The 21,896-nt window shown below is 43.6% G+C and overlaps 1 protein-coding gene across 1 annotated transcript in view; it reads left to right on the forward strand.

Moving 5' to 3' along the window:
- BUB1B (BUB1 mitotic checkpoint serine/threonine kinase B) overlaps positions 1-21,896 on the forward strand; it is a 130,924-nt gene that overhangs the window by 63,211 nt on the left and 45,817 nt on the right. Inside the window, exons 12-14 of the mRNA XM_075191908.1 lie at positions 111-259; positions 7,751-7,791; positions 12,020-12,092. Of these exons, the coding sequence (XP_075048009.1) occupies positions 111-259; positions 7,751-7,791; positions 12,020-12,092 (263 nt within the window). The remainder of the gene's footprint in view (positions 1-110; positions 260-7,750; positions 7,792-12,019; positions 12,093-21,896) is intronic.

Raw genomic sequence — 21,896 nt, forward strand, 5'->3', positions numbered from 1 at the left:
CAGTTGGAGCACCTTTTGAACTTGTGCCCATGGTTAAACATTATATGCCTTATCCTATACATTTTCTGATGACACAGGAAATGTAATGTGAAATGTTATCCCCCATTTAGCCTGCACATGTGGACGAGTCCAGTAGCGTATATCGAGATGCAGAAACTGAACCAAAAGTGGCCATTGTTTTGTCTCGAACCACGGAAGTTGGGGCGTCCATGGGACATGAGGTTTCTGGTCCCACATTACCAAGACAAGTTCCATACAAGTATGTGATTTATTTCTGCCATTCTGCAAACATGACATTATCCAGCATCTATTACACAGCTTCACAACCTTTCTGCTTATGTTATGTACTTGATCTATATTTTCTTAAGGATCCAAGGGTTAAATTAAAGGCAACTATTGCCAGTGGGGTGATCTGCCTTTCTAATGTTTCCTAATTTGTTATAATTTGTAATAGCTTAAGGATAATACACCTAAATTTATTTTTGCTAAAATCTCACCACCCAATCTCTTCGCCAGATAGCAGAACTGTGAGGTGTATGTGTGTGTGTGTATGTGTATGTATGTGTATATATATATATATATATATATATATATATATATATATATATATATATATATATATATATATATATATATATATATATATATATATATATATATATATATATATACACACATACACACACACACACACACACACACACACGTTAACCCGTGCATGATACTCATGCATTCTAGTCAAATCAAGCTACTTAAGGTCTTAAAAAGGTTCTTGTCATGCATTTGGACCTAGCCCAGGCCTCCTCAGGGGAAGAGCGTTAGTTCCCGACGCAAGCAGCCTTTTTAATGTGTGTTCATGAGGTAAAATTACCTCACGAAAATGAGTTTGACCCCTCAACTCGTAAATTTAGTCTTTACTACCCCTCCCACGGGGGGTAGGGGGGATGATGGAAGTTAACTGACTTGACTATTCTAATTTTTTTGTCAAATAATGTCAGTATACCAAATTTCAGGTCAATTGGATGAGCCCTTTCTGAGAAAATAGTTTTTTTCCACACACACACACTAACGCACGCCTCTACACATGTGTGTTCATAAGGTAAAATTACCTCACGAAAATCAGTTTGAGCCCTACCAAATTTCAGCCCTTTTTGAATTTTTTTTCCCACACACACTAAGAATTTAGTAGGTCAGTGTATAACTCTGCCCAGCAGGTGGCGCTGCAGCTTGGTTTTATTTTTCCCACACACACAGACTAACACACGCCACTAGACATTTATATTATAGATATATATATTATATTATATATTTCTTCCCATGTCAGAAAAAGGGAAAGGCGCACAGGTTAAATTTTTATACCTGTTCTAAATGTGCTGCCAAACTTCCTGTGAGTGCAGTGTGAAGCGGGGCCTTGTGGGGAATGCCATAGTGACAGAGTCCAGCCAGGGACCAGCGTGGGTTTCCTCACTAGCACAGCCAGTGTCTATGCTAGCTCAGCTTATCAACAGACAAGCAGAATCTGCAATTAGGGCTGTGGATGCTCCTTCAGGTTCTGCTCCAAGTGTCTGTGGAGTATGTGACGACAGTGTCTGAGGTGGCTTGGGGAGAGGTGGCATGTCTTCTCCTCCCCCTTCCCCCTTCAGTTGTACTTTTCTCCCAGTGAATGTTTCCAGAGGGCGGACTCCTAGGTTTGGCTCCTTCCCGGGGAGCCCAATTTCTAGAGGTCAGTCTCGCAATAGGGGCATACCACTTGGTTCCGTGGGGACAGGCACTCAGGGGCAGAGGTTCCTTTTCCAAGAGGCATCCTGCTGCCAGGAGCTCAGACAATCTGTCGGCACGATGGGATCCCTCCTCTCCTCGCTGCTGCGGGCGTAGGGGTGGACTTCAGTTGTTCATAGATCAGTGGACGGCAATCTCCCAAGACAATTGGGTTCTAGGGATCATGTCCAGAGGGTACATTATAGACCTTTCAGTACTCGCTCCTTGTTTCTTTGTATGCTCCCTGCCACGAGATTTAGAAAAAAAGACAGGTGATGCTTCAGTTGGTCGCCTCTCTTCTTTCCACGGGAGTTATTTGCGATATTCCGGACTCTCAAAAGGGACGGGATTTCTATTCCACCAGCTTTCTGGTCCCAAAACAGGACTGTTCCTTTTCATCCCATTCGCATCCTCAAGGTTCTCCATGCCGATCTTGTCCACCTGTAGGTGTTGATGGAGTCTGTTCGCTTAGGTATCAATGGATTAGAACCCTTGGAGTTTTTCCCGTCCATAGATATCGGAGACGCTTACCCCCATTATCCAGTTTGCTAGTAACACGAATCTCTTCATGTCGCAGTGGGAGGTTCTCATTTCTAGTTCGGAGCTCTGGCGTTCGGTCTTTCCACAACGTCAACAGTTATTACCAAAATAATGGCGGTCATGGCCGCACATTTGAGAAATCTGCGGGTGTACATCATTCCATATGTGGACGACCTTCTCATCAAGGCTTCGTCAGGCCTAATTCTGGAGCAGCACTTGAGGCTCACCATTCGGACTCTGGATCTCCATGGGGAGATAATCAACTACCCCCAAATCTCAATCGATTCCTTGTCAGAGGATGATATTCCTGGGTGCTCTTATGGACACCAGACGTCAGAAGACTCTTACTCCGGAACCCAATGCGCTGAGGGATTCGGTAAGGAGGCTTTTACATCATTCACGACCATCCATTCTCCTAGGCATGAAGCTGCTGCAAGACATGGTTTCAGAGTTTGAGACGCTTCCCTATGGTCTGTTTTGCTCCCGCAGGTTCCAGTAGGACCTCCTGCGATGGTGTTCAGGGTCCCCCCACCATCTAGACTTTCAACGGATCAGTCTTTCTCCAGAGGCTCGTCGTTCCCTTCTCTGGTGGTTGGATCTGGGTCACCTGACTGTGAGCTGGTCCTTTTTGTTTCCTCGTCTTGGCTGGGGAGCAATGGTACTCAGGCTTCGCCCTCAAGGTCTTAGTTGGGCAGGGATTCTTCCCTGCCGATCAACGTTCTCGAATTAAATGAATTGTTTCTGCCCCTTCGGGGGCCGCAGTCTCTTCTGCAGAGCATACCGGTGCGTTTTCAGTCCGACAACATGACTGTCCCCCCTTGGCGATTTATATACGCCACTGCTAACTGCTGGTATCATGAGGGTGGCGATTCAGATCTTTTCTTGGGCCAAGGTTTTTTTCCTTGGCCAGGGTTCATTCCGGGAGTCGACATCTGGGGAGGTGGATTACCTGAGTAGACATGCTCTTCTCCTTGGGAGAGTGGTCCCTTCATCCTCAGGTTATTCAGATGCTCGTACAGAGATGGGGCCTTAGTTTCTATATTACCATTCCTTCATAGGAGATTTGGTTTGATGTTTTATATATATCTGATGTCTCTGTTTATAGGATATATGGTTTTTATATTAAATACAGTGTTTTTTGATAATGCACTATTTATTTTTTTGTTTTGCCATATACATTTTGGAATCATTCTGTGATTGGATTTGGAGGAGAAATCTGTGGAGGATAAATCTGTGGAGGATATTATGAGATGCCAGATTACAATGAAAAGATTATAAGCATTACATCCTTTGGGGAATATGTTATAAATGACACAATATTTTGGTGTGATTCCATTTCTCCATCACAAGGTGGAAGAGGAACTTCTTTCTGGGAACTTTTTGGACTATCTATCTTTTAGTTTGAAACATATTGCACTATTTTCTCCCTATTTTTGTATTTTATGAGTCTGATCATCAGACTATAGGAGAAAAGAAAAAAAGATCACTATCCTATTGGAGGAAGTGATTTGGTATAGAATTTAAAAGGAATTCACCATCTCCTCATATGTGAAAAGGTGTGCGCCCAGTGTATATGTTTATATTGTATATATTGTGTCTTTTTGTGGAGAGAAGTGGATGCTCATCATCATTATTTATTTATATAGCACCAGCAAATTCCGTAGCGCTTTACAATTGGGAACAAACATTGACAAAACAATACTGGGTAATACAGACAGAGAGGTAAGAGAACCCTGCTCGCAAGCTTACAATCTATAGGACAATGGGAGTTAGAAACACAAGGGCATGTGCTACATCATATTGCACAATGGACCAGCTAGAATGCAAAGGTAAAAGTATTGAGTGTGGTGTGTGTGTGTGTGTGTGTGTTGCGTTGGCTGTGTAGAGGATGGTAATAGGGTAATCTAGGGAAATTAAGATGGTGTCTGAGAAATATCATAACCTTGTCTAAAGAGGTGGGTTTTCAGTGAACGCTTGAAGGTTTGAAGACTAGAGGAAAGTCTTACTGTGCGAGGGAGGGAATTTCACAACGTGGGTGCAGCCCGGAAAAAATCCTGTAACCGAGAATGGGAGGATGTGATGAGTGGAGGAGAGACGTAGATCTTGTGCAGAACGGAGGTGGGGAGATATTTCGAGACAAGTGAGGAAATGTATGTCGGTGCAATTTTGTTGATGGCCTTGTATGTTAGTAGAAGAATTTTATATTGGCTTCGTTGAAATACAGGCAGCCAATGTAGAGACTGACAGAGTGGCTCAGCAGAGGAAAAACGGTTAGTAAGGAAAATCAATCTAGCCGCTGCATGCAAAATAGATTGTAGGGGTGGGGTTCAAGTCTGACTTTGGGAAGACCAGTAAGGAGGGAATTGCAATAGTCGATGCGGGAGATGAGTGCATGAATTAATGTTTTGCAGTGTCTTGTGTCCGATATGTGCGTATTCTGGAAATGTTCTTTAGGTGTATGTAACATGATTTAGATATAGAGTTGATGTGGGGGATAAATGACAGTTATGAATCAAAGATTACACCTAGGCAATGAGCTTGCGGGGTGGGATTTATGGTCATGTTATCAACAGAAATAGAAATGTCAGGCAGGAAGCTTCTGTTTTTGGGTGGGAATATTATTAATTCAGTTTTTGAAAGATTGAGTTTGAGTTGGCGAGAAGACATCCAAGATGAAATGGCAGAAAGACAGTCAGTAATGCAAGACAACACAGATGGTGAAAGATCAGGAGAGGATAGATAGAAGGAGCTTATTAATTTTCCAAGAGAAATGGTGTAGATAGAGAATAGCAGAGGACCTAGGACTGAGCCTTGTGGTACTCCAACTGTTAAAGGAAGCGGAGCAGAGGTGGATCCAGAGAAATTAACACTGAAAGAGCGATTAGATAGGTAGGATGAGAACCAGGATAGGACAGTGCCTTCAAGACCTAGGGATTGTAGCGTTTGTATGAGGAGAGAGTGGTCAACAGTGTCAAATGCAGCAGAGAGATCCAGGAGAATTAGAAGAGTATTGGTTATTATTTTTTGCTGTGATCAAATCATTGACAATCTTGGTCAGTGCAGTCTCTGTGAAGTGTTGAGAGCGAAAACCTGACTGAAGAGGATCCAACAGGTTGTTTGCTGTAAGAAAGTGTGTGAGGCGAGTGTATGCTCCATCACATGTACTAGGCTGCACACTTAGTGAAGTGCCATATTGATCAATTATTTTATTTTTAAAACAGAGATGGGGCCTGCTGGACCTAGATCTGATGGCATCTAAGCCCAATTGCCAAGTTCACGGTTTTTGCTCCAGGACAAGGGATCCGAGTGCGCCGGAAGTAGATGTTTCGATAATGGAGCGGGTGTTCCGGTTGGGGAATCTTTTCCCACCGATTCCCATGATTCAGTCCTCAGGCGGGTTCGTCTGGGAGGCCTTCCAGTATTTCTGATGGCTTCAAATTGGTCCAGATGAGTGTGGTATGCCAACTTACTTCAAATGGCAGAAGGTTCGGGTTGGGCCCTCCCCCTCTTCGTCCAGGGTTGGGCCCTCCCCCTCTTCGTCCAGGGTTAGGCCCTCCCCCTCTTCGTCCAGGGTTGGGCCCTCCCCCTCTTCGTCCAGGGTTGGGCCCTCCCCCTCTTCGTCCAGGGTTGGGCCCTCCCCCTCTTCGTCCAGGGTTGGGCCCTCCCCCTCTTCGTCCAGGGTTGCTTCAATGGCGTGGCTGTTTGAAGCCAGTTTCTGGCGGTCCATGGGGTTCTTGCATAGGGTAGTAGAAACCTTGATGCAAGCCCGAAAGTAGTCTTCTGCACGCATATACCACCGTGTGTAGTGTGCTTATATATCTTGGTGTGAGCGGCGTTCCTTCAGGGCTGGCTCCTTCCGGTTGTCCTGTTTGTGTGAGGTTCATTTTTTTTTTTTTTTTTTTTCTGCAAGCGGGCGTGAAAGCAGGTCTTAGACTTGCTCCTCTGAGGGCTCAGGTTTCAGCGCCTCTGTGTTTACACGATCAGCTTGTCCTTCCGGATGTTCAAACTTTTCTCCAGAGAGTGTTGCGGGTTCAACCATCATATGTTGCATCTCTGGTCCCCTGGGATTTGAATTTTGTTTAAGAGGTTCAAAAGGAGACCTCTGAAGAATCTCTGAGTTCAACTGATTTGAGGCTTTTAACGTGGTGGTATTTTTGCTGGCCATAGCATCAGCATGCACGTAGGGTCTGAACTGGGTGCTTTGTCCTGTAGGGCTCCTTACTTGGTGTTCCATGAAGATAGGGCAGTCCTTAGGACGGTTCCTTCCTTCTTACCTAAGTTTATTTTGGGGTTCCATATTAATCGGGGCATAGCCTTAGGGGCTGCTTCAGAAAGTCCCCATGGTAGCAGTGTCCCCCCAGAGTGGATGATTGAGAAAAGAAGATTTATGTACTTACATTAAATCTTTCTCTGAATCCATCTGGGGACACTACGTTCCCTCCGTACTCTTCTGCTGTGTGGTCTTGGTGGTTTGGCCTTCTCTCTTGGAGCTTTTTTATAACATTGAGGCTAGCAGGGGTTGCAGAGGGGAGGAGTCGGCAGCAAGTTTAGTTGTTGCCTATTTAAGTGCCAACTCCATGCGTCCTCATACAACCCCATGGTAGCAGTGTCCCCCAGATTGATTCAGAGAGAGATTTAATGTAAGTACAATGATTATTTCCTCTCGGTAATAATAAGCAGCAGTTTATATGGTCTGAAATAATTGCATATGTTACACACTGGTTTAGTACCTATTACCGATTGACTACCATGACATGGGAGTACAATGACATGAGGATTCCAAAGAACTAACCAACCTGAAAAAAAGACGACTTATCATGATCCAGATGACTTCATGCGACGACCGTGGAAAATTACGTCACGTCATAATGCGACGACTCTTAAAGCAGTGATGGACGGACTCGGCTGCCATTCAAGAGTTGTCGTGTCTTGAAGTGACAACATTTTCCACGGTCGTCACATGAAGTCATCTGGATCATGGTAAGTAGTCTTTTTTTTTTTTTTTTTTTTTTTTTTTTTTGGTGTTTTTTTTTCAGGTCTCTGTAGTAGTTCTTCGGAATCCTCGTTTTGGGGTTGTCAGTATTGTTAAACTGACTACCACTGTTACACACATGCGTAGTACATCAAATTTATCTTCCAATTACAAGACACTTATGTATTAGAAAGCAAACAAGAACATCTTATGGTGTAAATATTTGTCTGGAACATTTGACACCAGTTTGTTACAAGGACCTAGTGTCAATGTTTCATAATAAGTTTTCTACAATAATGAATGCAAGTGTAAACTTGTATGTAATTAACACTCAATCTGAAATTCTTTTTGGGGAAACAATTTTAATTGTTCCTTTTACAGCACTATTTTCTTGTCTCTATTTTTGGGATGCTAGCATTAAGTTGTACTGTCAGATGTTTTTGTTGAACTTTAATATATTGTATTTCTGTTTTAAAACAGGGAAGATCTTACCAGGACCCAAAACCCATTTAACTCTACAGGTGATTAAAAAGTTTGTCTCATTGATGTGCTTGTACAGATCTTTTTATTCGACGTGTGTGTGTGTGTGTGTGTGTGTGTGTGTGTGTGTGTGTGTGTGTGTGTGTGTTTTCTTTAAATTAATTACTGTGACATACGTAGACATGTTGAGTTATAAATGCTGTGCTGCAGTCTAGTCTCCCGGCTGCAAGTTTTTACCAGTGCATGTGTTTTCTCACTGTAGCTGATTGACCAGAGATGGTCAACAGACGGCCCTACAAGCCTTCACACGTGGCTCCCAGCTTCTTCCTGCTTTAAACAAATGTTACAACAAACAAATGTGATAAAGTGCCTGCTGATATGTAAATACTGATAGGTGCCTTTCTGCTTAAATGTATTTTAACTTGTACTTAGATTAATTGCATCCGGGTGCCCATCACTGCGATATATGATCCTAATAAGCCCTGCTAAGGATATCTTGGGTCTTTATTGTACAGAGTAGTTGTATGTTCTGAATGGCACTGTCAGAGCAGCGGCTGTAGTGTTTATGATGAAATTGACCACTGATCTGACACCTTACTGCCGTTTAAGTAATATAGGTTTTGAGGTTTTTATACACTGGCTAAGCTTTCCATTTTACAGAGTCTGTGCGTATCCTTAAATTGTGTTGTCCCAACTGTTCGATCCATTTGACTGTTCTTTAATACTGATCAATTTCACAGCACCATGTCTCCTGCTCCTTGCGCGAGTTGTTTGCATATATCTTTTCTGTATGTATTCAGAGCTGCAGTGACAACTATTTCGTCCTCTGCTGTATGGAACTCTCGCTGCCACTTGTGTGTATTTATACAAATTAAGTTTTATTGAAAACTTTTAACAAAAGTACGCTCTTGAGAACATTAAATCTATCACAAATCTTACAGTAGAGACTAGAATGCCTTGTATAATGATTGATGGCTTAATGCTGCACTACCACTAGGGGCTGGTGCCTAATAGCTCCAGAGAATTTTTTTGTGCAGCATATTCCCCCCCCTTCCCTTCCCAGGACTGTTGTGTTTCGCATACCAAGACTGTGTGATAGTATGGAATAAAAAAAAAAAAAAGTATAATGGTATACAAACACTCTCCAAGCTGCCGTGACTTTGGGGTGTTTGCTGTATGAGGTTACACACGATTCCAGCCCGCAGTCTCTTTACCTATCACACAGGTTATAGATCTTCTGAATCGACCCTCACCACACGCTCACACTTCAGGTTTGCCACCACCTATTGAATACAGGCAATAGTACCCCAATATACTGTCCCACACTGACACACAAGGCTTCTGGCTACCCACAGGCTAGCAAGGCCCACACCAGCAAACAAAGGGTTAGCGCTTCACACATCCAGACTGGATGTAAATGCAAGCACACACTAGGATTGTTAGTCAAATTTATTAACAAATCACACACCAGCATTCAAAGGGTTAACGTGGTCCACCTATATTCTTCTTAAAAGGCCAATGGATTTGTTAGAGTATCAAAGACTCAACTTATTTTATAGATTTAATATACAAAGGTACAGTGCATTCAAATATATAAAAAAACAATTAATAATTGACATAGCATACAAGCAAAGTAGTTTAAAATAAAAGGGGTTACATTGAGTATAACTTACATGAGTTGTATAATCTGTGCCTTGGGAAATTGGTTAGGAAGATGGACAGTTTATCAATGTGGATTGATTTTCCCAAAAGACTGACCATTCTCCCCTTCCCAACACAGGTTTTTTTTTTGGTTTTTTTTTTGGTTTTTTTTTTTAAGCAAAATGAAATGGGACTGTCTTCACAGGGGCAGGACTTGATGACCCCTGGGTGTCACTATAGTTTGCTCACCAATATTCCCAAAGTTTGACCTTTGTGTAATTCTTCAGATATATCCCAGAGATATAACTCCCCCTTCAATAAACCGGTCATAATCTCCCGCACATTGAAATACCAAACATGATGGAATTATGACAATGTGGCATACCTTTCCCAAAGATATATGTGATTATAGCTGTTCCCGGATACCGCCAGTACTAGTCTTTCACAAACCTGGTGTGAGATCTGCTCCCCAGTATGGAGTGGCACTCGGATTTCCGAAAATATGAACTATGATGACATTTTCCTTTTTTGAAGCTCATATTTCTATATAACTGTATAGGCCTTCAAATGCTGACTTTGGCTGCAAGGATGTCCAGCTGTGACCGGCCCCACAAAGTCTATTTAGGTGTCCAAAAACTAACGTGTCTGGATATATCTCGCAGCAGGGGCCCATTGAAGCTCCTACAGGTGACACGATCTTCTAGCACTGGGATGTGCAGAGCCACCAAATACAGGCATAACAGACTTTCTGATTTAACAGTTTATACTTTAGTAGCTCAACTTATCAATGGATTCATTTGATATACCATATTTACACTGCAGTTATGATTTAGGCCTTTTTCCCCACAATTATATGATGGGTTAACTATTATAAATAACGAACTTCTCTCTGTTCACGACAGTAATCTATTGATTGCTATGTGTACAAGCATTTAAGCTGAAATAATGCTCTGAATGCACTGCAGCCCCCAGGTATGTACTCTTAGCAGAGCACCACAAAGAGATTATCCATTGAAACAGTGGGTATTGAGGAGAGCAAGTCAGTGACATGAGGACACAGCCATAGCATTTTACAACCAATGAAAGCAGATATGTAGAAGGGGAGATGTATTAATATTGAACTGGCGTAATTGGGCAGTGGGTGTCAAGGAGGTGTGGTAATGCCTGATTTTAATGTGCTCCGTCTGCTACAGCTTTTCCAAAAGGATGCTATCTTTCTATAGATAGTTGTGTGATCTGGTGAAATTGTAAAAATAATTTCAATAGGAGACAGTTGTCGAATCTAAATCAGATTGTTCACCTGTAAGTGTCAGTTTATCAGTTATGAGCCCATCAGCTGGAGAGAGTTGAATACATTGCATGGTTTGAGTGTACAATAAACTCTGCTTTATTAGATACAAGTCCATATCTATATAGCAAAAATCACGCATATCAGAAAACTACGCCCCAAAAGGTTTTAACCACTCATGCTCCCTTTACACAGATGTTGCTATATTCTCTCATTATCACACAGGAATACTCCCCAGGGGGGTGAGGGGGGCATGGGGGTAGCTGGCTTATCTCCTGTCTGCTATGTCCAAGGTTATAAGCATAGCCTTGCAAATAATGAATTACTCCTACAAAACAACAGGTGCATCTAATCTGTCTTTAAGCTATAACAGAACAAGATGGCGTCAGCTTAGCAAAATCACATTTCTCACAGTAAATACTTAATGTAACAGAGGATTGTGGGAAGTGTGCACGCATTGAAAGTGAAGGAACAATTCTTTGTTTTATCACTTTGTGGCACAAAGGGCTAGTTAAATTAAAGACCTTAATGATGAGGCAGGCAGTGAGGGATATAGGTAGGTTGCATGCAGTAAATGAGATGGCTGTGCTGAATGTGAGCAGACGGTGTATAATCTGATTACAACCACTGTAGCTCCAAGTGTAATATGTGACGTATGAAGTATGATAGGTACGTTAGTGGTAATGGTTATGCTGGTGGACTGTGATAGCATACACAAACATTGAAGTGCAGGCCGATTGGATGGCGTGATGTTTGCGCTCTCTTCCTTGTAAACACTTCTTCACAGCACTTTTCACAGACTGCCCCCAACATGATGTGAAGAGGATGCAACACAGCAAGGCCAAGTGGAGTGCTGTAAAATAGATGGGGTTCAGACAGACTGGGAAGATTGCGTTCACGTAGCAGTCACCTGACAGCAGACATTGTGAGGGCAATTTTGCAGGGCTCCTCCTCTCTGCCGCTGGCTGGTACTGTAATCTTCTTATTATCTTTGGTAGTGAGTAAGATTGTTCTGTCATTGACTGATCTGGGTGTTCAGCAAATATTAGATTTATTTATATGGAAGGTTCCTATATAGTAAGATAGATACAGTTATTGAGGTGCTTTATGTAGATATATTTAAATATCATTAATTTTCAAATGTCAATTGCCTAAATATCAGTAAAATATTTACACAGATGATGAATGTGGCTCTGTCTTCTAAATGTCCTACCCGTGTTATATTAAGGTCTATTATCCATTCTAACCCGTACTTGTATTCTCACTGAGTTTTGTTGGTTAGTATAAGAGAAAACACAGAGAATCCTCCGATTAAGAAAAATTACTCTCTCCTAAAATAGGTGCGTCTTCAGTGCTATCCTCTGATGTGCCTTTTACCATATTTGATGAGACATGTACAACACAGCTTAGCAAGTAAGTATATTCTGCAAACCTGCTTGCTATAAAGTAAAGTCCACTAAAGGACATAGGAACTCCTAGCCGTAATGTGATTGGATGTAGGGAGTCAACAGGATTGGATAGGTGTCACATGAGCGACTCGCATCCTACCATGCTGTTTTTGGTCATGTCCTGTAGATTCCCTCGTCTAATCTATGTAATTGATGTGTTTGGGGTTTCCTTTCCCCTTTAAATCTGTAAGAAGTGTGTTTAGCCTTTTTAATTGTCTTTTAAATTATTGTATAATAATCTATAGTAGGCTTACTTAATATGTTGCTCCAGTGGTTGTTGATCCAAAAACTGTCTGCCAACTGCTGAGATATATAGGCATTAGTTGCCTAAACCTACTCAATGTGTTCTTGACTGTGAGGCTACTTACAGCATGTAGTGTAATACAGGTCCGTGTTTTTGTCGAAGATGCATAGAAAGATGGTCAGGTTTGGAAAAGTCATGGCTATAACTACAATGCACAGAGTAAAAGCTGAAAAGCCAAAATGACCATTGCTCTATTTAAATGAACTACAGAACGAGATAGTCCATGGTTATTATCATTTATTTAGCGCCACCATATTATGCAGCAATGTTCAGAGAATATTTATCATTGTCACCACTCCCCGCCCCATTGGCGTTTGGTCTAAATGCCTTAACACAAACACACACACACACTTTGGTCCATTTTTCTCTCTCATCCAATCAGGGGGACCCTGCTGCCATTGGATTTTATAAGGGTGCATGGAGTTGGCACTTAAATAGTTAAACTGTTAATGTCATTTTTTGACAGAAGCTCCTCCCATCTGCAACCCCTTTACCTCCACAGTGTTTAAGTCCCCAAGAAGTTGAGCTGTTTTCAGTACTGCTCTGCAGTACTTGCTCTTAGTTAGAATAGATTTTCTTTTATTTATTCTTAATGTTTGTTTTTGCTTAGGATGGTGTAAGTGCTGTAAGCAGCACTTTCACCCATAGGACTAAACAGAGCACTGCTCCGTACATTTCAGTTATGCTGGAAGATTTCTTCAGTTTAAGGCAGTGACAACCGTGTGTTGTCACTGATTTCTCCTGACAGGTCCGCGCTGCCTCAGGCATAGTGTTGTGCCCTGATCGGTGAGCGGCCATTACAAGGACATACCAAGTCCCTGGCTGAGGCGGAGGAGGTAAACTTGGATCTCACTGGCCAGAAAAATGAGAAAGCGCAAACAGTGCGGGGAGTGAGAGAAGGGAGGCTCCTCCCACAACACCTAAATATATTTTATATATATATATATATATATATATATATATATATATAATCCATAGACAAAATACCTTACGGTTTAACATGTCCAATTAAGGTTCCTTATACACAATCTACAATGTAAGAAAACTATTGAAACTCTTCAACTCAAACTGCAAAAAGCAATGAAATTACGACAATTAAGGCAGAAACCTTAATGGACGTGTTCCTTGCGCAATACAGACATGGTATATATGATTTTTACTTACCGTAAAATCCATTTCTCTGACTTCATTGGGGGACACTGCGAGACATTGGGGTATAGTAGTGGGTCCAGGAGTCTGTTACTTTATCTACTAGTAGATCTTTGCTCACTATGCCCCTCCTCTCCTGTGAGTTCCTCAGTTTTGACTAACCAAGCGTGCGAGGAAAGAAGGTGATAATACCTGGAAGGTCTTAAATTATCGAAACATATGATAATACTTTTCACACACAAAACTATATACAGAGCAAGGGAGGGTGCGAAGTGTCCCCCAATGGAGTCAGAGAAATGGATTTTATGGTAAGTAAAAATCTTATTTTCTCTTTCCTGCCATTGGGGGACACTGCGAAACATTGGGGATATACCAAAGCTTCCTCAAGGGAGGGATCGCTCTGGACCAGCTGCGCGTAAAATTCTGCGGCCAAAGCTTGCATCGGCCGTTGCAAAGCCTTGTAACCTGTAAAACCTGGTGGAGGTGTGGACGGAGGACCATGTCGCCGCACTACACAACTGTTCCGCCGACGTGCCGTGTCTAGCTGCCCAAGAGGCTCCTATTGCTCTGGTAGAATGCGCCCTTAACCTTTTTTCCGGGACGGGCTGCGAGGTCGTGATGTAGGCCTCTTGAATTGTGGATGTAATCCAGCGAGCAATTGATTGCCTTGACGCTGGCCATCCCCTTTTTGGGCCTCATAGAGTACAAATAGATCTGTGGTCTTTCTAAAGGGAGCCGTGCGGTCTAAATAACACTGTAGTACTCGGACTACATCAAGTAACTGTAAAGCCTCATCTTGGGAGTCTTTGCTGGCCTTGAACGCCGGAACCACAATCTCTTGGTTCAGGTGGAATCTGGAAACTACCTTAGTGCAGAACGAGGGCTTTGCGCGCCCTGTCTGAATGGAAAATAAGAACCCGGGGGTCACAGCGAAGCGCCCCTAGTTCCGACACTACGCGCTGACACTAGAGCCAAGAGGAAAGCTGTCTTCCAAGTGAGGTGTCTCAATGTTACCGAGTGTAAAGGTTCAAACGGGGACTTGGTGAGGGCCCCAAGGACCACGTTGAGGTCCCAAGGCTCTACTGGATGACAAAATGGGGGCTGTATGTGTAGAACCCCCTGCAGAAACGTTGTAATGTCTGTGTAGTCTGCTATCTTCCTCTGAAAGTATACGGACAGAGCCGATACCTGTACCTTGAGCGACCCTAGGCGAGGCCCTTACCTAGGCCGTCCTGTAAGAAGTCTAGTAAGCGGGGGAGGTGAAATCTGGAAGTGTGGAATCCCTTAGATTCGCACCACATAATATATGCCTTCCAAACCCTGTAGTATATCGAAGACGATGAAGGCTTTCTGGCCCTGATCATGGTTGCAATTACCTGCTGTGAGAGCCCCCTAGCTTTGAGGATTAGGGTCTCAGTAGCCACGCCGTCAAAGCTAACCGATCTAAACCTTGGTAGAGGAAGGGACCCTGAACCAGAAGATCTGTTCGCATGGGAAGGCGGAATGGAGGGGCTGCCGCCAGCCCCAGGAGGTCTGTGAACCACGCTCTGTGTGGCCAATACGGGGCTATTAGAATAGCGGGCACCCGCTCTCTTTTTAACTACTTTAGCACCCGAGCCAGCATGGGGATGGGGGGAAATATATAGACCTTGCAAAACCTCCATGGGGTCATCATGGCATCTGTGAGCTCTGCTCCTGGGTCTCGTGCCTTTGCACCGTATCACATGACCTGATGGTTCAGTCTGGATGCCATCAGGTCGAACTCTGGTGAGCCCCAGCGATCCACCAGCAGTGAGAATACCTGCCTGTTTAGGGCCCATTCTCCTGGGTGAAGTCTCTGTCTGCTGAAGAAGTCTGCTTCCCAATTTTGTACCCCCGGTATGAAGATGGCCGAAATCTTCATACCGGGAACATGTCATTACCTGTTCCGCCTCTCGCATTGCCGCTGAACTGCGAGTGCCGCCCTGGTGATTTATGTAGGCTACCGTGGTGGCATTGTCCGATTGTACCTGCATGGGTTTTCCTGTCGGGTATCTTTTGGGCTCTTGTCAGAGTATTGTATACTGCTCTGAGCTCTAGTATGTTTATTGGTAGTTTGGCTTCTTGAGGGGACCAGAGCCCCTGCAGCCTCAGGTGTCCTATTACGCCCCCCCACCCTGACAGACTTGCGTCCGTTGTGACGAGTGTCCAAGACCAGGTCTGTAGGGATTGGCCCTTCAGGTTGTTCCCGAATGTCCATCAGGCAAGGGATAGCCTTGTGCGTGCGGACAGGTGAATGATCTGCCTCTCTAAATGGCTGTGAGATCCCAGCCACTTGTGCAAGATCTCTGTCTGAAGTGGGCGGGAATGAAACTGTGCGAATGGGACTGCTTCGAATGCCGAAACCATTGTTCCCAGGAGTTTCATGCAACTGAGGATAGAGACCCTTTTCTTTGCTAGGAGGGCTTTGGCCTTCCTGCGCAGTGCTAAAGCCTTGTCCTCCGGGAGATATATTCTTTGGGTCTGAGTATTGAATATTAGGCCCAGGAAACGCATTTGTTGCGCTGCGACTTTGGTATCTTCAACACCCAGCCGTGGCTCTGCAGGAATTTCTTTGTGGTTTCTATCTGCTGTGATAGGAGAGCTGCTGACGGGGCCTTCAAGAGAAGGTCGTCGAGGTAGGGGGATAATCGCATTTCCTTCTGGTGCAGGAGACCCGCCATGGTCGCCATGATCTTGGTAAATACCCTGGGTGCCTTTGCTAAGCCGAAAGGGAGGGCCCTGAACTGAAAATGTGCTTCTCCTACCGCAAAGCGTAGAAGGCACTGGTGTCCCCTCCATGTTGGGACATGTAGGTAGGCATCCTTGATGTCTATGGATGCTAGGAACTCCCCTTGTTCTAAACTTGCTATTCCTGAACGCAGGGATTCTATGCGAAATTTCTGAATCTTTAGTTGTCTATTTAGCAACTGGAGATTTAGAATGGGCCTGAAGGTGGCATCTGGTTTTGGTATGAGGAAAAGGTTTGAGTAAAACCCCCGCCCCCCTCTCCAGGAGGGGTACCTATACTTTTACCTGTGATGCCAGTAGTCTCTGGATGGCCTCTTGGAGCGCCCTGCGCTTTATTAGCCAAACGGGGAGGGGGGTGCGGAAGAATCTTTGTCTGGGGGACTGGGCTAAGTCTATGACGTAGTTTTGGGACACTATTCCTCGAATCCAGAGATCCGTTGTGGACGCCCTTCATTGATCTCTGACATGAAGGAGTCGTGTACCTACCTCTATCTCCCCCAGTGGAGCCCTGTCAAGCGGAGTTCTTTTCCGCTGGGCGTGAGGATCCCCCTTCTAGTTGCGCCCCTGCACCCTCTGCCTCTGTTAAATGTTCCTCTAGAAACTGCAAAGTGGCCTCTTGGAGGGGCCCTACCGCCTCGGGCAAAGTTCCTCTGAGCCGAAGAGTTACGCCATCAAAGGGTAAATTTTCTAGCGCTGTCTTGGAATCGGCATCTACTGCCCACGACCGTAGCCATAGGCTACGGCAAACCGCTACCACAAGTGCCGAGGACCTAGCATTAACAGATATACGGTGTCTCTGTGGGCATTTGCTACGTACTCAGATGTCTCTAGTACGTGTTCTGCTAACTTTAAAAGCTCTGTGCGAGGAGTGTTGTCTTTAAGGCCTCTAATCAAATCCTCAGTCCATAGCTGAATGGCCTTGATGGCCCACGCTCCGGCCATATTTGGCCTAAACAAACTGCCAATTGCAGTGTATGCTGAGCGGAGTGCTAAGTCGCACTTCTTATCAGTGTGATCCTTAAGGGCTATCCGCTCTTGAACGAGAATGGCCAAGGATGACGCTAGGCGTGCTACTGGCGTGTCTACCCTAGGTACGGGTTCTCATTTTACCGTGTCCTCTGGTGTTAAAGGGTACAGAGATTTGAATCTGGCCGGCATCATAAACTGTTTATTGGGCTTTTTCCAGGCTTCAGTTATAATCTCCAACATTTCTGGTGAATGTGGGAATGCTGCTAACTGTGCTTTTGGTTCTTTTAAAAAGGGAAACCCATGTGGGTGCCGAGGGTTCAGGTTCGGCAAACCCCAAGGTATGCCTGATACCTAAGATGAGACTATCCACACTATTTGCCGAGGCCGCATCATAGTCATGGTGGTCCTCACCCTCTGGGTCTAATTCTAACGCTCCTTCCTCTGCTGAGGAGAGGTCTGATTCCTGATCCTGGTCTTGAACCGTATCAGAGATAATTCTCTTGCCCCTATGAGTAATAGCCATTAATCTATTCTCCTTGAGGGCTGCCCCTGTCTGTGGGGCTGTGTTCTCGTCACCCTGACTGTGTGTGATGGTGAGTGGAGTAGAGCGATCACGTATCTCTGCTACCCGCAGCATGGCGTTAGCTAGTCTCTCCACGGTTGATGAGAAGGATCGTAGCCAAAGCGGTTCTTCCACTGCTGTAGACACCTCCTGGGTTGAACCCTTTCGCACCTGGCGTCACCGGTACAGGCTGTGCAGAGGGCGTTTCGGTCTGTCTGTCCAACTGAAAATTTAGTATTCCATTTGGCACAGGTATAATACAACGCAGAAGCTACAGAGTGTCCCTTGCTTTTTGCTGTCCCCTTCTCAGCCATTGTCGTTTCTTAAGTAATTTAAGATAATACAATCTGTGTTTAAGAAATCTAGATAACTGATGGCTGTTAGACTAGGAAATCTACAGAGTCTCTCTACTAGGTAGTCCTAGACTATCAAAGCACCGCTCCGCTAAGCATATAATGTACAGTGCTGTCTGTGAAAGGACACAAATGCAATAAAATCACAGTCCCATAATAACAAAAAAAACCTTTGTTTGAATGCTTAATAGGCACCAGCCTGTAACGATAGCCGAGCGTCTAGTACTGCAGCAGAGGAGAGGCAGAGTAGGAGAGTCAGGCGGCGTTGCTCCGGTGGTGTCCCTGTGTCTCCACGTGCAGGCTGAGTCCTGATTGTGGCCGGAAATGACTGGGAGGAAGGATGTGTGTCTGTAACTTCTCCTCCTCCTGTTCCTATGTTGCCGCCCGCTTCCTGTTCTCCTGCGATAGTGCCTCCTTCAATATGGCCACTGTGTTCGCTCGGCGCACGCTATGTTAATTTGCCCAGGTGCGTGCGCCGTATACTGCATCCCCTCTCACCTCCTAAGGAGTGTGAGCGATGCTTTCAGTCCCTCTACTGCTCGTTGTCGAGGGGATTGAGCGGGGACCTGCCGGCATGAAAAGCGGTCCGGGAGGAGAGGCTGATGTAGCTTCACTCCCTTGTCTGCTGGCGGGGCCGGGGCTGCGGGATCGAGTGATCCCTAATACTGCGTTCTCCACAATGTGCCCATTATCGATAGATTTGGCCTGAATTAGATTGTGGTGCCGCAAATTGTTCCCTGTTTAGCTCGTTTCTAGGGAGATGCCGACAGAGGTGCCAGTAAGTGAGCCTCAGCTGCTTCTTACCTTATGCGGGACCTGGAGTGAGCAGAGCAAGTCTTGTTCACTCACCTGGGTCTTGAGATCGAGTCCCGCGATGCACCTATAGGGAAATAAAAATAAAAACGTGACAAAAACTAAAGCTAACTCGGTATAGGCGGGAGCCCATATCCTAGTGACAATTGCTCCTAGTCACTTTAAAGAAACTGAGGAACTCATGAGAGGAGGGGCATAGTAGGGCAGGAGAGCAAAGATCTACTAGTAGCTAAAGTGACAGACTCCTGGACCCACTACTATACCCCAATGTCTCGCAGTGTCCCCCAATGGCAGGAAAGAGAAAAATATATATATATATATATACACACACACACACACACACACACACACACACACACACACACACACACACACACACACACACACACACACACACACACAAGTCCATAAATATTGGGACATCGACACAATTCTCATATTTTGGGCTCTATACACCACCACAATAGATTTGAAATGAAACTAACAAGATATGTTTTAACTGCAGACTTTCAGCTTTAATTTGAGGGTATTTACATCCAAATCAGGTGAACGGTGTAGGAATTACAACGGTTTATATATGTGCCTCACACTTTTTAAGAGACCAAAAGTAATGGGACAATCAACTCAAAACCTATTTCAAGGACATGTGTGGCCTATTCCCTCGTTATTCCATCATCTATTAAGCAGGTAAAAGGTCTGGAGTTGATTCTAGGTGTAACATTTGCATTTGAAATCTGTTGTTGACTCTCAATATGAGATCGAAAGAGCTGTCACTATCAGTGAAGCAAGCCATCATTAGGCTGAAAAATCAAAACAAACCCATCAGAGAGATAGCAAAAACATTAGGTGTGGCCAAATCAACTGTTTGTGGAACATTCTTAAAAAGAGAGAACGCATCGGAGAGCTCAGCAACACCAAAACACCACGAAAAACAACTGTGGTGGATGACAGAAGAATTTTTTCCTTGGTGAAGAAAAACCCCTTCACAACAGTTGGCCAAATCAAGAACACTCTCCAGGAGTTAGGTGTATATGTGTCAAAGTCAACAATCAAGAGAAGACTTCATAAGAGTGAATATAGAGGGTTCACCACAAGATGTAAACCATTTGTGAGCAACAAAAACAGGAAGACCAGATTAGAGTTTGGCAATCAACATCTAAAGAAGCCATTACAGTTCTGGAACAACATCTTATGGAAAGATGAGACAAAGATAAACTTGTACCAGAGTGATGGGAAGAGAAGATGTAGTGTGTAGAAGGAAAGGAATTGCTCATGATCCAAAACATACCACCTCATCAGTGAAGCATGGTGGTGGTAGTGTCATGGCATGGGCATGTATGGCTGCCAATGGAACTGGTTCACTTGTATGTATTGATGATGTGACTGCTAACAAAAGCAGCAGGATGAATTCTGAAGTGTTTTGGCCAATATTATCTGCTCATATTCAGTCAAATGCTTCAGAACTCATTGGACGGTGCTTCGCAGTGCAGATGGACAATGACCCGAAGCATACTGCAAAAGCAACCAAAGAGTTTAAGGCTAACAAGTAGAATGTTATGCAATGGCCAAGTCAATCACCTGACCTGAATCCGATTGAGCATGCATTTCACTTGATGAAGACAAAATTGAAGGGAAAATGCCCCAAGAACAAGCAGGAACTGAACACATTTGCAGTAGAGGCCTGGCAGAGCATCACCAGGGTTGAAACCCAGCGCCTGGTGATGTCTATGCCTTCCAGACTTCAGGCTCTAATTGACTGCAAAGGATTTGCAGCAAAGTATAAACAATTCTACATCAAACTTTCACTTTTTAAGTTTGTCCCATTACTTTTGGTCCCGTAAAAAGTGGGAGGCACATATAGAAACTGTTGTAATTCCTACACCATTTACCTGATTTGGATATAAATTCCCTCAAATTAAAGCTGAAAGTCTGCAGTTAAAGCACATCTTGTTTGTTTCACTCCAAATCCATTGTGGTGGTGTATAGAGCCCAAAATATGAGAATTGTGTCGATGTCCCAATATTTATAAACTTGACTGTGTGTATAGATAGAGATAATTATATATATATATATATATATATATATATATATATATATATATATATATATATATATATATATATATATATATATATATATATATATATATATATATAATCATAGACAAAAAACCTTACGGTTTAACATGTCCAATTAAGGTTCCTTATACACAATCTACAATGTAAGAAAACGATTGAAACTCTTCAACTCAAACTGCAAAAAGCAATGCAATTACGACAATTAAGACAGAAACCTTAATGGACGTGTTCCTTGGGCAATACAGACATGGTATGTCATCACATCCTGTGGTTAGCTGCCGATTCAGCACTATCATGGAGTGAGATTGCTGTCACTCACAAAATGGTGGAGCTGCTAATTCACAGATTTGTGTGTTCACTGGAATACACACATACAATAATAGTACATTTCTTAGTTTACCTTTATCGTAGTTTAGGGTATCTTAGAAAGGGACAATAGAATAACTTCATAAAAAACTACAAAATAATATATTTGAAATACATTTAAATGGTAGAGAAGCCTCTGCTTAGTTTGGTTATCAGTGAGCAAAGTTTGCCATTACATTCCCTTACAAGGCCTAAGCTGACGTTTAACAACAATTCAAGGATACATAAAGCCAATAAGACTTCACTAATAAAATATTTCCCGGTGAACTGCTAAGAACGCACAGAGAACAAAGCTGCAAGGGGTATATACATAAAATAAGAATATGTTCCCACAGCAAAAGAAAAATAAAAACTAGTTTATTTTAATATAATAAAGGATATTGAATGTATTTATTAATAAAGTAAA

This window comes from Mixophyes fleayi, chromosome 12 (genome assembly GCF_038048845.1).
Source record: "Mixophyes fleayi isolate aMixFle1 chromosome 12, aMixFle1.hap1, whole genome shotgun sequence".
Lineage (NCBI taxonomy): Eukaryota > Metazoa > Chordata > Amphibia > Anura > Limnodynastidae > Mixophyes > Mixophyes fleayi.